At 43.7% G+C, this 16,934-nt stretch overlaps 1 protein-coding gene across 1 annotated transcript in view; it reads right to left on the bottom strand.

Moving 5' to 3' along the window:
* The window catches only part of PPP4R2 (protein phosphatase 4 regulatory subunit 2), a 32,470-nt gene that overhangs the window by 6,502 nt on the left and 9,034 nt on the right, over positions 1–16,934 (bottom strand). The window contains exons 2-6 of the mRNA XM_018557966.1: positions 8,843–9,013; positions 4,796–4,889; positions 1,333–1,371; positions 1,065–1,138; positions 773–913 (exon numbers count right to left, since the gene is read on the bottom strand). Coding sequence (XP_018413468.1) covers positions 773–913; positions 1,065–1,138; positions 1,333–1,371; positions 4,796–4,889; positions 8,843–8,982 — 488 coding nt within the window. The 5' untranslated portion in view covers positions 8,983–9,013. The remainder of the gene's footprint in view (positions 1–772; positions 914–1,064; positions 1,139–1,332; positions 1,372–4,795; positions 4,890–8,842; positions 9,014–16,934) is intronic.

The raw sequence follows: 16,934 nt of genomic DNA, 5'->3' as shown, positions 1-16,934 counted from the left end.
CCCCCCCCGCTATACTTACCTTTCGGTGAACAGTCCATCCCCTCTGACGGTACAGGTGTACTATTCATACTGATCCATAGCGCAGCCCTGTGCTATGGATTTTGAATTTTGCTCGCATAATGAGAGTGCTGCTTAGTCAGTGCGGTCACCTGATCAATAAGAAGCGTTCCCCCCCTCGACGGAGAAAGACTTTTCGCCAGAAAGTTATGTATAGCAAGGGTGGAGAAGGGGCCAGATTTGAGCAGCTAATTCCATTTTCCCGAATTCACTCGGGAAAGTGAACTTTCCCCTATAATACATCTGAGCCATAAGAAAAATGCAGGCTGCAAACTTGTGTCAGGCACTCTCAGCATCTCAAAGTACTGATGGAAGGACTGAGCCAAGAAACTAGCACTTGCCCCGCCACCCCCCTCCCCCCAAAAAAAGTCAAGAAAACACAGGCAAAACACAAACACAGAGACACAGCTCTCACTCATGTTAATGTATCAGAAGCCTCAGATCAGATCTGCAACTTCCAGTTCTCCCCAGGGTAGCATAAAATGTCACTCTTTCTGCATGGAGAATGTCTGCAAACATTTTTTTTGGGAGGGGGGGCTGGTTAAAGCTCCTTGCAGCAGAAACTCTGCAATCCAGACAGGGCAATAGAAAAGGAAGCCAAGAGCATTCCATGATAGATGCCTTCTATACGGTTTACTAGACTGAACACTGCATGCTGAGCTCATTTAGGTGCAGGCTGACAGTGATTTAGGTTTCATATATGAAAAAGGACAACCTGTGAGCCTGGTCTTTCTGAGGCACATCAGAGTCTTTATTCTCAGCACCATCAGGTAAACCGTTGGATGTAGTGGGGCTCGATAAGGACAGCTTAGGTTTGCTCAGTGGTCTTGGGGTGCCTGGACCATTTATGTTTGATCTATGAGAAAAAGAAAAAAACAAAAAACACAAAAACAAAAAGAGTTTTCAGTTATGCATCAACTAACAATGATGAATGCAGTGGTCAGAACACATGATGCACACACTCCTACCTAACAGACCTACAGATGGTCCTAAATTCAGCCACGTACCTGTCAGTGTAATTTTGGGAGTTGCCTGGAAACATTACTCCGTTCATCCGGTTCAGGCTTGGTGAATTGTTTTTCCTATGAAAGAATTATGGCATTTAGATATTGGTCATACAAGAGTATCTAGAACATGTCCAAGTGCAACAAACACGCAAAGATTAGCTCGGCCTCCAACATAATACCATACTATCTCTAGTATTATATTAAAGCAACAAAAGATGTTAAACTACTATCACATTCATAAACCCACAATTGCAGCACATTGTACTTACTCGGAAGAAGGGTACACACAGCTAACAACCATAATGTTCTGCAAGATAAAAAGGAGGTAAAACAGTCAGTCTAGTACACTGAGCGGGCATGTGAATATTGAGCTTGGCACGCATACAAAAAAGGGAAATAAAAAAGCAGATGTTCTTGAGGCAACTGGAAGTTTTTCTGCATTCTCTAAACTCCGGCCCTCCAGCTGTGGTGAAACTACAAATCCCACGATGCATCTCTCTCCGGGAGTCATGTCTGTGTCCTGCAATGCCTCATGGGATTTGTAGATCCCCCACAGCTGGGGGGCCAGAGTTTGGCTACCACTGTCCTAAATTGAACCAGCTGTTAGGTCAATTTGTCTATCATTCCCCTTGATTTGTCTATCATTCCCCTTGATAAGTACATTACCAGCACCACTAACTGACAAAGCAAAGTCAGCACTTTTGTCAATCAGCCGATGGGACATTTCTATAGAGATGATGAAAAGAAGGAACAGCAAAAAACCACACATGTAGTAAAGCTTCGGTGAATTAACTACTTAGTGGTGTGAAAATTAGGAAATGACATCGTACTTAAAATACCACACGTCATTCTTAAGTGAACATCGGGTTTTACATCATTTACATGCTAGCGAGTTCAAAACGAAATCAGTAGTCCCTGGAGAACACATACCACTTACGGAAAAAAAACCAGAATCAAAATGGCTCGATATAAGCAGCTTTTGTCTATCAGAAAAAGAAATACAGTAATACCTCGGTTCACGAACGCTTCTGTTTGCAAAAAATTCTGTTCGCGAACAGGAAGTTTGGCAAAATTTTGCCTGCGTTCGCAAACGGAGCACCGTGTAACGAACACGACCATCTTCCCCGCTCTGACGCGTGGTTGTGGCTTCCTCTAGTCAAGATTGTGGTCGCAGACAGACCTGTGCACACTTGCTGTGAAGCTTTATAGCGCATACAGTACTCTACAATATTATTTAATCCAGCATGGTGGGAAAAAGAAAGTACAGAGCGGTAATGAATTTACATATGGTTCAGAACGGATTAACCTCATTTACATAGAACCCTATGGGGAAATTTGCAACCAAAATAGGTTCGCAACCATGTGCGTAGGGATCAGAACAGACTAACCTTATCGGGAAATTTGATTCGGTTCGCGACCAGAATCGTGGAACCAATTAAATTCATGAACCAAGGTACCACTGTAAGAAAAGCAACTTCACAGTCTGAAAGCATATTGCAACGCTAAGATGAAACTTTAAGTCCCCATTTCACAAAGTGTCTATATTAGGAGAACATATACACTTACACATCTCAACTATTGCCCATTCCATTGAGAATTAATCATTGGGTGAAAGCCCTTCTGAAACCAACTTTGGTAGTATTGACCTATGTATCACCCACAGTGCTCATTGGTTTCTCCTGTCCAGCCCTACAGCCAAACAGAACACAGTACTAAGGTAAGGGTTAGTGGGTGGAACCATTGATCGCTTAGAGGAGCACAGGTGTTCGACCTGGAACTATTAGTTCATGCTGAAATGTCTTTCACAGAGCGGGGTTTGGCAGCGCAGGTGGCAGGAGAGGCAAGACATTTATTTATTACAGGTATTTATATAGCGCCGACAATTTACGCAGCGCTTTTACATAGTTGCACATTCACATCAGTCCCTGCCATCATGGAGCTTACAATCTAAGGTCCCTACATCACACACACATACAGGGCCAATTTAGACAGGAGCCAAATTTACCTTCCAGCTTGTCTTTGGAATATGAATGACAGACACCTCTTCATATCTGTAGCAAAGTCTTTCTAGGACTCAGCCCATATTAAGCCAGTCAGCAATAACTTATAAGAATGTTAAAATGAGACTATAGTGTGTTTTCTGCAAGCACACATTTACTGTTACTGGAAGGTTTACAGTCATTAACCATTGCTCTACCAGATTTCCATTCTTGTACTACACAATTTGTATTTGTAGATTTTCCTTCTATAAGCTGTGTGTATTACTCGGGACTCGCTGCTGAACAAATGCTGAAATAAAATACAGCACACAACATACATTGTTTTCAGTTAGAGGTGACTGGAAGACTTACAGTAAAGATCTGCAACCTCCAATGCATGGGAGAAAATCTGGGAGGCAAAACGTGATCTCCTGACCCCTTTCTACTGATCAATGTACTATGGTTTTGGTGTGACCAGCTACACATGGGTCTGCTGTACTTAAAAGAAGGATGCTGCTCGTCTCTAGACTACAACACAAATCTATAGAACTAAATATGATATATGCAAGGCTTGAAAAATCCGCTCGGCCTCACGTCTGACAAGAGAACGCCGAAGCCAAAACGAGGTGCTTCCTGGCCAGCCGTTGTAATGAAACGGCCAGCCGGGAGCTTTATATTCAAGCGATCGGACGTCTCCAGGAGACGCCCGATCGCTTGTATTAGCAGCAGCTGTCACTGCCATTGCTGTTCCTGAGATCCGCTGTGCCCGGTGCGGCTGGGATTGGCAACGGCTGCTCTGTGGCAAGAGATCAAAGGGAGTTCGGTACACAGTCTCCCTCTAATCTCCTCTCCAGTCCCCAAATGCAGGAAGTGATGTATATTACATCACTTCCACATTCTGCTGTCACTCTCCAGCTTCAAAAGCTGGGGAGAAGCTGAGGAAGCAGATCTCTGCTTCATCAGCTTCTCTGGGTATCCCTAGGTGACATTAGGGGTCTTGGAGACCCCTGATGTCTCCATAAAGAGGACCTGTCATGTAAATTGGCTATCACATAGGGGGCTTCTTAGTCCCCCATGTGATAACTTTATTGCCAAGTGTTAAAAAATAAAAAAAGGGTAATAAAAATTAAATCATAAAACAAATCCCCCCAAAATATATATTTTTCTTTAAGTCCCCCACCCGTCGGGTACACCTGCGTGCAAAAATGACGATTGCCTTTATTGTGCTGCACATGTTACATAACACCGTGAATATCTGAGTGCAATCATTTTAGGGTCATTAATCACTGATAATACTAAACTGATGAGCAGTTAAAGCGTTTAAAAGTGTTGCCTATGGGAAATTTGTGGTTGTTTTTTGCGATTTTGCGGGCAGGCGCAATTTTAAGGCTTGACATGACATGTTTGGTGTCTATTTACCTGACGTGACCCCGTCTTTTATATTTTAACAAAAAATATGGGTAAGAATAAATGTTTAACATAATATAGGGAAAACATTTTTTTCCTCTTGAAATTTACGGTACGTTTTTCATTATATAGTATTAAAAAAGTGGTGATTATATACCAACTAAAGAAAGCTCTATCTGTCCCTAAAAAAGGTTATCATAAATTGCAAGGCTATAGTCCGGTCATGCTGACTGGTGAGACACCCTAACATGTTTCAAGTCCTGGTTATATGAATTGTTTATGCACACTGACATTATCTGGTCACTTATACACACACACCAATTATAAATGTAACCTTTAATTTACCTTTTCCACTCCTCTAAGAAACTTTTCCGTGCCAGTGTAATTCCTCCGGGGGTCAGTGACGAGCTCGCAGAGTCGCTGAATAGTGAATGGTGTCCTAGACAGAATGGATACAGATATAATAAGTATGTATTTGTAGCAGAAGCTCCTAAATATTCTATAGGTTAAAATGGGTCTGAGCCCCATGTTTATACTGCCAAGCCGACACACAGAACATGGCTGAAAAGCATTTTATCAAGCTATGAAATGACAATAAAAGCCAACATGTAATAGTGAAGAAATGTCATGTTACACTAGATTAGTTCAATTTAAAGCCCAAATTACAATCTTGTTTGCCCTCCACCTACTGCAGCAAACCCACAACCCAATAACAAAAAATCTGTATACATTTCTTTTTTGCAGTTGTCTTCGTCTGGTTTTATGAAGTCACGGGCCCTGTTCACCACCTTCTTCCTCCAGCGTTGGGAAGATCCTAAATGCTGCCGAGCAGTGCCATGTAATAATGTGGCCCCGCTCTATACAGAAATCTCCTGTAAGTGAAGTCCGGGGCTGGCCCTTGACAACCTGGGCTCACAAGAGAAGGTTGAATGACATAGGGTATCATTCAACCTGGAAGATGAATGGTGCAAGGTCACTGGATCAATGAGCCTTGCAGGACAGCGCTGGAGATCAGGCGAGTACTGCAGTGGGGGCTGGAATTTACATTTTTGCCCAAGCTGGATTTGGTAATTTGTTGTGTTTTGGGGCATTTAATTAAATTTGTCACTAAATTTTGGGGTTTAATAAGGAGTTGCGCTAATATTGCGCAACATAAAAATTTTCAACTACCACCATTTTATTCTATAGGGTCTTGGCATTCAGAAAATATATAATGTTGGGGGGTTTTACGTCATTTTCAGGCCTAAAATGTGGAATATAACATGGGTGCAAAAATGGAAAAAAAGGGCCTCAGTCATGAAGGGGTTAATAACACACTGAATAAAAGGCCATTTACAGCAGCCACTACCTACCTACAGATGCTTTTCTTTAGTTAGGCATCCAGTCATCTTATGATCGTGTCCTCACTGCAAGAAGGCTGCTTTACCCTAAAGACTCTTATGCTCCAATTATTAGTCTGGAGAGTTAAAACTAACCTTGCATGCCAATACCAGAAAATGTAATGCAACATTCCTAGAGCTGCAGACAGGAGACCGCCATCTACAAATTTGGTCATCAGCAATGTTCCGGCACTACCTTTCAATTTCGGCAGTCCGTCAGCTGCTCCATTTATCAGCCTAAACTAAAATTTCAGATGCTGAGCAGAAATGTGAAGGGTTACAGGGCATTGGATATGACAGACACTGTCAATGAATACATCTAAAAATGTATAGGCTGTGAACATAATTTCACCTTCCCAAGCCTGACTGTCAGGGTGCGCAGCTCATCGTTCATCATACTCACCAGTCCCAACAAGAAAGGAAAGAATTTAGACACCACGGAAGTCAATGCCCAGGGGTTTATTGCGACAGGTGAACCAGTGCCAAAGGGGCCTCTACCTCTGACATTTTCACTCCATAAAGAGGTTTAGGTGGGAGGAGACAGTTGTCATCCCCAAGTTGCAAAACACCAGTACCAAAAGCTAAAATGATTCTGTGCTTTGCCCAAGTAGGGAAAAGTGACAGGTCCATTTAAATGCCACTCTCTCTAGGTGCATATACTCACTTTCTAGGGCTGCAACTACAATTATTATTTTTCATAATCAATTAAATTGGACGATTCTTTCAATTAAATCGATCAGATAAAAAAAAAAGAATACCATCCTTAAATTTAAAATAAAAATACAAACGCAGTGCTACAAAGTTTACTTGAAATTAATGGCACTGCAACACACCTCCGGCAGCAGAATTTGTCAGGCCAAAACTGAAAATTAATTTTTACCCCCCCCCCATCTTTTTTTGTTATCATTGTATTGTAAGGACATGGTGCTTGAATAGCTTCAGCCCAGGAATGACGGCTGCCAGTGGCAAGATTCCACAGATGTCAACTGAAAGTAAATACAGCAGGTAGTGGGCGGGTGCAATAGCCTGCCTGTTATTGGCCATTTCAATTTGCTACAGCCAATAGCAGGCTGGCTATTGCACCCGCCCACTGCTTGCTGTGCCCTCCTCCCAGCGTGGAGTAGAGATCTAGGGCATCCAACTAATCGATGAGAATAGTTGACAACTATTCTCATAATCGATTAGTTGGTTGTAGCCCTATCACATTCCTGCTCAAATACCCAGAGCTATAACGTGGGCATGTGGAGAAAGTCCTAAGTAGAAGTATAAGCCAATCGGATCAAGCACCTATAGTTCGTCATCACCTAGTGTGTTATCCCCTAGTGGGAGTGTGAACAGGAGAGGACCTGGACGGTCTACAATGCTCCCCGCCCACGGATACTCTGAGTGGCTACACCGTCCAGGTCCTCTCCTGTTCACACTCCCACCAGGGGATGACACACTAGGTGATGACGAACTATAGGTGCTTGTTCCGATTGGCTGTCCTCTATAATTTATTCCATGGAGATGAGGGGGAGGTTAGGTTCTGACGAAGGGGGCGTGACCCCGGAAACGAGTCAACGCAGGCAGTCTTTGCTGCCACACAGGAACGTCTGTTCAGCTCTCACTTGCCTCATCCTGGTTTATTGTATGAGTTACATCCTCCACCTTCTAAGGCTCATGTTCATATACTCTTGTGAGTACTATTTCTATTGTTTGTATCTGCACTAAGGAAGGACACCCTGTTTGTGCTTTTCTTTCAGATACCATAGTCTCCCTGGTTGAAGTGGGGCAGCGACCTGTAACATGATCATTTGTTAACCCTTCGGAGGAGTGGTGGTTCCTGGCGCTTTCTATGTTCACATGTTCTATACTTCAACTCTGTATAATCTCCAAACACAACTTTCATCTTACATGGAGCTTATTCTCTCTGCTCCTGTCACATGCACGGACCAACAGGGGAAAGAAAGGAAGCATAGCCAGAAGTTAGATGAATGTTCCTGTCCGACATGCGGACAGATTTCAGAGACGTTAAACCCTATGTGACAGATTTGAGGCCCACTATAGTGAAAATTTATCAAAACTGGAGCAGTTGCCTATTGCAACCAATCAGCTTCTATCTATATTAGCTTTCAATGCTTAACTGAACTCAAAGAAGCAGATTGGTTACCACGGGCAACTGCTGGAGATGTCTGCTGCAATTTGCCTAAAATAACCCCCCATTGTGTGCTGGTAACTGAATGCTAGAAATAGATATTAACCCCATACAGCGTGTCAATTCCTGTTTGTATTTTATTTCACAATATATTTTTTTTTAGACATTTACTTTATTTTTCTCCACATTGACACACAGAGGAAGGTGTCCAGAAAAAGTAACAGGGGTCGTGAGAGACCATACAACACTGCCAGGGGTGCTTGCAATAGTCCGCCTTCAGAGTTTTTGAACCGTATGAAGGTTGGCCTTTGTAAGCAAAAAAATAAAAATTTAGACATCTGGGTCCTTTATAATGCCATCCGAGGACTAGAATTCCAATTACCTTCCTTATAACGTGAAACTACTCCACGCTGACAAAGGGGGGAAATGAAATGCTGCCCAGCTCAAAACTGTGTCACCTAAAACGCCGGAATCAATGCAAATAGAAGAGAGCGGAGTTTCTGGCTGGAGGCTCAAACGCTTCGGCCCAACCGTAAATCCTTAAAACAGCTGCGATGGGTTTCAGCAGGGATAAAGCATCTCGCGCTGAGCAGATCAATCTCGTGCAATAGTCAAAGCACGGCTGTCAGAGACAAATCTCTCCGGCCAGCGCGATCCAAGTTTTCGGATGCTTACCTAAACACAGATGAGCTACAGAATACGGACTTGCTGATTGCCATGCATATGGGCAAGTGGGCCCAGATGAAGTCACTGGACAAGTCTGTACCAGGCCAATCACGTATAAATACTTATAGTTCTTTTGAAAAACAAAAAGTTTTGATGTGCAAAACTTAAATTTGGTTTGTATACCCGCTCATTCACTTTGTACTGAGAACTTACCCATTAAAGGCAGTGACAATCTTGAGTATTCGGTCCTTCATTTCATCAAAGGGGATATATTCCACATTTGGATTGGGAGGTCCTCTGGGCTCTGGAGCAGATGTCCGGAAATCATCCATAACCTTCTCTAGCTTAAACATGAAGTAATCCTTAAACTGGGGCCACTGGACGCTGGAACAAAACACAAGTTTTGTGAATGGGTTAGATTAGGACCAGAGCAAATTCATTATTGCACACACACCGCAAAAATCGGATTTTTTTGGATAGAAAATTACGCTAAAGTTCCAAAAAAGAGTTTACTTCCAGAAAGCAGAGGCCCTGTACAATATTTTTTGTTGCACAAAAATTGGGCAAATGTATCAAATCAATATTTTTAGGAAAAAATAAAGCCAAAATTAATTTTAGTGCACACAAATATAAAACCCAATTTTTTGTTAAAATATAAAAAAAGTTGGGGGTCACGTAGAGCAAATAGATACCAAAACATGTCAAGCCTTAAAAATGAGCATGCCCGTGCAATGGTGGAAAATTCTGGTGCTCAAAAATGTCCATAGGCGATGTTTTAAAAGTCTTTACTGCTCATCAGTTTAGAATTCACAGTGAATAATGGCCATAGAACTACTGTTCTCACTCTGACATTTGTGGCAATACCAAACGTGTGGCGCAATAGTGGTTTGCGTACACATGCATGTCCTATGCAATCGCATGCAGATGGTGCTTTTAATTTTTTTATGCTAAGATTGTTTACTTTAATGCTGATTTTTTTCCACCTAACTTTGCTAGAACAAAAACAAAGCGGCTAACAAGCTGGCACAATCGCAGGCTGGTACAAGTGATGGCGCAGCTGTACAGTTTCTCAGATCAGTTGTACTGTTACCAAGAGGGGATGTCTGTATGGCAAATGAAGACGGAGATCGCCCTGCTGTTTTGTGCAAAAGTTGAAAGTGGGTTAAAGAGTTGCTGGGAAAAGCAGAAAGGGAGAAGTTGTCATTCAAACCTTCCACCTCTCCCCACCGCATTGGAAGCCACATAGCTAGATACATCAGGTTCAGTCCCCTTCCAGAGATCTTCACTGTGAGGACCTGCCTTGTTCCACACAGTCCTGTCACCTGCGTATTCCAGGGACGCACCCACGCATAGTGAAGATCTCATCACTAAAGAAAGCGGTTCTTCAATTGAACTCATCAGGATCTTACAGAAAACAAACTAAGCAGAGTATGACACTGCAGGTATGTTCAGTTTTTAATCAACTCCTAGTGCTCACACTAAACGCAGGGTCTTGACTCTCGGACTGATTATGCGGGTCCAACCTACATTTGTTCCCACGTCTGTTACATCCTCTATAATATATAAAAACAAAATAATTACGTAGAAGCGGTATCACCACATATTAGACGGCAGGCATACAGATCTGAGTACTTCGGAGACCTCGCTAGCCATGCAAATCTCACTACTCATGCACTAATTCTTACTTAACCGAGTAAAAGCCAAATTGAACTTTCCCTTTAAGTCAGCTGCATTCCACCAACATCAACAAAAGCTATTGAACATCTTACAGTTCATTCTTTTGTAAAGCAGCTACAGCCTCGGCAGAAAAGCCTGATCCCTGCCAGCAGCTCTTCACGGGGAAGCCATGATCCCTTGGCAGATGTCCATCACACCCTCTGCCGAGTCAAAACCAGGAGGTTCCAAATCAGCAAGTAGTATAAACTTTGCTCATTGTACAGTTATAGCTGACTCGGGGGGGAACCTCTGCAGAGAGGTTACTGCTTCCATGCAGAGAGCAAGCGTCCCACTCTGCAGCTGCTGGCAGGGGACAGGCTTTCCTTCTGCTGTAGCTGCTCAAAGCTGGCCATACACCTATAGGACAAGGCTTGACAAATTTTAGGGTGTTTCACCAGTCAAAAATGTCACCAGTCAACATGACCGGACTATAGCCTTGCAATGTTAACATTTTTAGGGACACAGCTTTCTTTTGGAGGTATATAAAAATCACCACTGGGGTAGGGGGTTATTTTTTTTTTCACTATATAATGAAAAAAGTACCATAAATTTCAGGGGGAAAAAATGCTTTCCCTATGTTACAAAACATTTATTCTTACCCATATTTTTGGTAAAATATAAAAGATAGGGTCATGTCGGGTAAATAGACACCAGACATGTCAAGTTTTAAAATTGTGTGTGCCCGCAAATAACGACCACACCAAAAATTGGCCATAGGCGACGCTTTAAATGCTTTTACTGCTCATCAGTTTAGTGTCATCAGTGATTAATAACCCTAAAATTATTGCTCTCACGCCGACGTTTGCGGTGATGTGTGACACAATAGGTGCAATCGGCGTTTCCGCATGTAGGCGCACCCAACGCATGTTTGCTTGTGTATGTGGGGGGCGGGGGACTTAAGAAATTGTTTTTTTATGATTCTTGCAATTTTATTCTTTTATATATATTTTTTTTTACACGTAACTTTATTGCTATCACATGGGGGGGCTAAGAAGCCCCCTATGTGATAGCCAATTTACATGACAGGTCCTCTTTATGGAGACATCTGGGGTCTCCAAGACCCGTCACTTAGGGATCCCCAAAGAAGCTGATGAAGCAGAGATTTGCTTCCCCAGCTTCTGAAGCGCAACAGAGAAATGCAGGAAGTGATGTAATATACATCACTTCCTGCATTCGGGACCGGAAAGGAGATTAGAGGGAATTAGTGTACCGATCTCCCTTTGATACAAGCGATCGGGAGTCTCTAGATCGGGCTTCCGGCCGGCCGTTTAATTACAGCAGCTGACCGGGAAGCTACTCATCCGGCTCCGGCGTCCTCACAGACGAGCTAATTTTTCAAGCCCTGCCTATAGGTGTATGGCCAGCCTTAGATAGAAAACCAAGACACTGAACACCTTTAGTATTGATGCACCTGGAATGTATTTAAAGAACTATGGGGTCAGTGCTTTTCCCCATAGTTCTCCTAAGGGTAACGGGAGGATACAAACTAGCGTCCTCCCATCACCCAAAGCTCAGTATACCGCGAGCTACAGCTCACGGTATGGATCCACCCAGCTGCGTGAGTGACAACTGGCTCTGCCTATCTAGAGGCAGAGCCAGCTGTACCCGCCCCCTCCCTCGTCCGTTCCGCCAGTCAGCACTGGAGTATCGGGGAGGGGAGGGGGGAATCCCTGCAGGGAGCCGTGCGTGACAGTCATGGTTCTCTGCAGGGATAGATCGAGAAGTGAGCGAGCAACGGTATGCGTTCGCTCACTTCCCGATCTACTGAGCCGACCTGTGACAGTTTCATGGTCACAGTTCGGCTCAGATTATGAGGCTGAGTGAAAAATCACTCGCCTCATAATTCTCCTTTAAGCGATTTAAACCAAAAATTCAATCAGGGCTTCTTAGTGTTCCAACATTACAGATGGAGAATCTAATTTGCTTGTCTGACCGTCTTTCTAGGTCTGTGGACAGCCTTCTTCAGATGTTAAGCCAAAGCTAAAGAGCATATAAAAAAGCAATGTCGTCAGTGAGCTTGTATGCGTCAATATTTACTTGGAGTAGATCGGCTCGGCTAAAAAGGAAAATTCAGGACATTTGTAAGCTCTGCAAAACCTCCCCAGCGCCCTGCTAGCTGAACTCCAGCACTCATAGCAGGAGACATTGTAGTGAGGCAATTCCTGGACGCGATCCAAGGCAGTACGTTTTCCAAAACATTTCACTACGCGACAACATCCACGGCTCAGTCAACGGCTAGGATTCCAAGCCGCGCTGCGAGCCAATAGTCACCACACCAAATACAGGAACAGCTGCACATCTATGGAACATTTCCATTCACATTCTGTCAATCCTTCACTTCGTTCTCAGGTTATGTCTGAAGTTTAAGGCTCAACTTAGTTTAGTATACTACTTTTAAAAATATTCAAAAAGTTATAGGGCTCCTGATCTTCACTGGGCACAGATTCTGCGTTCTGGAAACTAAAAGTGTTTTACAATAAACCGCCTTTGCTTTGAGAACAAATGAGGACAAGTGGGACAAGTTGGCAGAGCAGCGACTTTACACAATCGCTGAAGACGACTGGTAAGTATCCTATATTTATTCTGCGACTGCCAATGGGGTTAGCTAACAGAAGGAAGACAATTAAAACACAAGTTGGCTTCTGCAAGAGAGCCAATCACATACTCATGACATTTCAAACAAATGCGTCCAAAACAGCCAAGAAAGTCATGTTCATGAAGGAGGCAATGTGATGCCTTCAGATTTCTATAAACACTTGTACAATAAAAAGTTATATATATTTAAAGAGACACAAAACTCCGGAGTTACATCTTGGAAATGCATTCAAGTATCTTAACTATTAACAACAATGTATCTTATTTGTGTATCACTCGGCTGTAGATCCTCCAATCATCTCTGAATTGGTGCTGACACTGTCCTTCCTTCTTGAGGGGGGCTACTTTTGTTCCCCATGGCCCGTGTGTGTGTAAAGTAGTCACCGCTCCCAGCTCGCTCCGGTGATGGACTACAATCTAATGTTTAGTTTACTAATTTGCATTGAGATTGTAGCCGTCCTGAGAGCGAGCCTTTATGAATGTACTTATTAACACCAAGTGAGCATTTACATCAATATTTATGAATGCAGTAGATAGGATCAGCCACATCTAGATCATGGCCCCACTTAGGTATTGCAGGGACTAAGGCTTCATTCACACACGGCGTTTGCCGCCCGGCACGAAAACGTACAAACGGTAACTTCCACGTGTCTGCACAAACACATGGGATCCACCCATAAAAATCACGCTAGTACTGTTTTGAGGGACGCACGTTTTTTGCACCGCACAGGCGCCACCCTAGTGTGAACAATGGACATTGAAATGCAGCTTTTAACGTTTAGCGCATTTCCACGCGAAACCCACACGCGTGTGATTGGAGCCTTACATAGGTGAAAGCTGCAGTTGATGAATCATCTAAAAATGCTCTATTAAAAAAAAGGAGAACTATGGGGTTAGGGCTTTTCCCCATAGTTCTCCTAAGGGTCATGGGAGAACACAAACTAGCGTCCTCCTGTGACCCAAAGCTCAGTATATAGCGAGCTACAGCTCACGGTATACTGAGACGCCGCAGCTGGATCCCGACAATGCTGTCTGGATCCACCCAGCTGCGGGATTGAAAGCTGGCTCTGCCTATCCAGAGGCAGAGCCAGCTGTGCCCGCCCCCTGCCCCGTTTCACCAGTCAGCACTGGAGGATCGGACAGGGGGGGGGATCCCTGCAAGGATAGATTGAGAAGTGAGCGAGCAACGGTATCTGTGCGCTCACTTCCCGATCTACTGAGCCGACCTGTGATAGTTTCATGGTCACAGGTCGGCTCAGATTATGAGGCTGAGTGAAAAAAAATCACTCCCCTCATAATTCTCCTTTAAGAGTCGCACAATGTCTGGGGCAGCAAGAGGCAGTGGAGTGTGAAGTGCTGCAACAATTTTTTTCTTCTTTGATCCAAAACAAACAAAAATAGCTATAGATAAAACTAAAAGGGCCTCTTCTCATATTTACAATGCATTGATGAAAGCCTGTAAAGGCCCAATCACACTGGCCATTGTTTCCAGCGCAAGCCCCAACGCACGACAAGGCAATATACCTGGTCATGGATGGTGCCCATTCACACCACTGCATTGCGGCAATGTGCTCTGAAAGAAAAGGCATGCCTTACTTTTTTTTTTAGTATTCCAACGCGGCAAGATGCGACACAGTAAAGCCACCTTGCACCCCGCTGTGCCCATAGAACTGAATGAAAGGTAAATTGTGATATTTAAATGAAGTTTTAACAAAAAAAACAAAAAAAAAAGGAGAAGATGTAGTGTGATGCATTGGGATCAGCGCTTTGGCACTGTGACGGGCACAGTACACCAGATGCTGTGGGATTAGCGCAGCGTCTGGTTCGATTTAGCCCCTTAAGTGGCATGTTAGGTCAAATGTATACACTGCCAATGTATCAGAATGCAGCCAACATTGGACATGCACCATTTATTATGTGCGTTACCATACCTAGTGCTGCAGTGCAGGTGTGTTGTATTAGTGCGTACACGCTTTCCAGTAAAACAGACGTTATCGCAATGTCTAGGTGTGAATGGGCCGGAAGTGTACTTGTATAGTTGTTACAAAACACTAAGAAGAAATGTTACAGTATTCCAGCAGGGGCAAGCCAAGTGGGAAGAAACACTTGGAGACAACCTGCGTTTATGTAACTCTGGCTCCGTCATGCGATAATTAACAAATCCGTAATATCAGAACATTGAACACATCAAATGCCTTCCTGCTTCTGTGCTGTGGATGTTAGCAGCTGGATTACTCCACACACATTGATTTGGTGACATGCAGATGGCGAGACTGTGAGACTTCTTAGGTCAGGGGTAGCCAAACTCCAGCCCTGGTGAAACTACAAATCCCAGGATGCATCTCTCCACGAGTCATGTCTGCGGCTGTGAGAATCTTGCAATGCCTCATGGGATTTGTAGCCCCCCCCCCCCACAGATGGAGGGCCGGAGTTTGGTTACCCGTCTTAGGTGAATCAGCTGCCCCATCCAAAGTATTCCATGCGTGATCAGGAACTGAGATACTCTCCACAAAATGGACAAAGTGTTATTCAGAGAATCACCACCAAACTGGAATATATTTTACTCCGCCCACTGACAACAAAAAGATTCTCTATTCTCTACCTATGACAGAGCTGGCATGAATTTCACAGAAAAAAAAAAAAGTAGATGACATATCTGACAATGCACAACGCCCATCACAACATACAAGCTTGAGTGACCGACAAGGTGCTAAAATGCTCAGCAAACTGCAACTGTACTGTGTGACCCGAGAACATCTTTGCTCCGGTGAAATGATTAATGAATGTGTAATGAATGAACTATAGTTGGCAGAAAGCACCAACAGTGAACCAATTAGGCAGGGCCTTGCTGAAGGCAATTAACAAGTGTTAAATGCAATGAAGGTGTGACTCCTAAATGTACGATCGCTTGCTCATGGCACAGGTTCTCTTTTCCAAGAACAGCTGTGGACCTCACAAGGTGTGGAGGAATCATCAGCCTGAAAATGTTGGTCACACACCGTTCCAGATTTGACCAGTCAAACCAACACAATTTATAAACTATAATTTGAGGCTTTGCCTGAGCGCTCCCAGTAATTTAGAAAACAATTACGTTTTTAGGTAAGGGCTAGTTTACACCAGAACTGCATGCGTCCGCAGTTCGATGCGTTTCTCCACGATTGAGGCTTTTGTTGTTGCTTAAAATTGGATTTCAGGTGCATGGAAGTGTGTTTGCATGCGTTTGATGCATTCCAATTCAGCTAAAATAGGGCAAGCAGTATTTTTTCTGACTGCATCGGAACGTACTACACTGGTGTGAATAGAGCACCAGAAATCCCATAGGAAAGCATTGTGATGCGTTTTGGCCGCAGCAGCCAAACTTAACAGACGGCATCACAACTGCATCTGGTGTGAACTAGCCCCAAGTCCTTACAGCACACAGATATTGGTAAAATTGTGCTGCGACGACTTACCTAGGCAATTAAGATTCAATCAGAAAGACAAACACAAATCTTGTGGCAGGTTTAAAAGCTCCTGTACATGCATTTCTGAGATTTATACAGCTCTGTCATGTAACCAAGCCAAGTCTGGCAGGGCAGGAGACCGGCTTTTATTCTGCTGCAGTTAACTTACAGGTATCTTTCCCGCCCCCAGCCTGTGACTGACACTAAAGGAGAAGCAACAGATGAGCTCATCTTAGTCACTCTGCTCTCTCCACCTATCAGCTTGTATTTCGATGAGCACTGCAGCACAGGATTCTTCCTCTCACATTGTGAACCCTTCCTACATCCATGCTGGGGGGGAAACGTCCTTTACTTCCTGTCCACAATCTTTGCAATATAACAACATTACCCAACACTTCCTGCTCTTTCCAACATAGAAAACTTGTACTGAGCTGGCCGAACACAGGAGAATTTTGGCCAGTTCTTGATGGATGCAATGAACTCTGTGGGGAGCCTTGTCTGCAGCCTCCTACCCAAAATCCTTTGGTTTAAAAAAGGTGCTGGGGGGGGGG

Source organism: Nanorana parkeri, unplaced genomic scaffold (assembly GCF_000935625.1).
Source record: "Nanorana parkeri isolate BGI_ZX_2015 unplaced genomic scaffold, ASM93562v1 scaffold314, whole genome shotgun sequence".
NCBI classification, from domain to species: domain Eukaryota; kingdom Metazoa; phylum Chordata; class Amphibia; order Anura; family Dicroglossidae; genus Nanorana; species Nanorana parkeri.
Note: the sequence above shows the minus strand (reverse complement) of the source record. Positions and strands in the feature narration are given on the sequence as shown.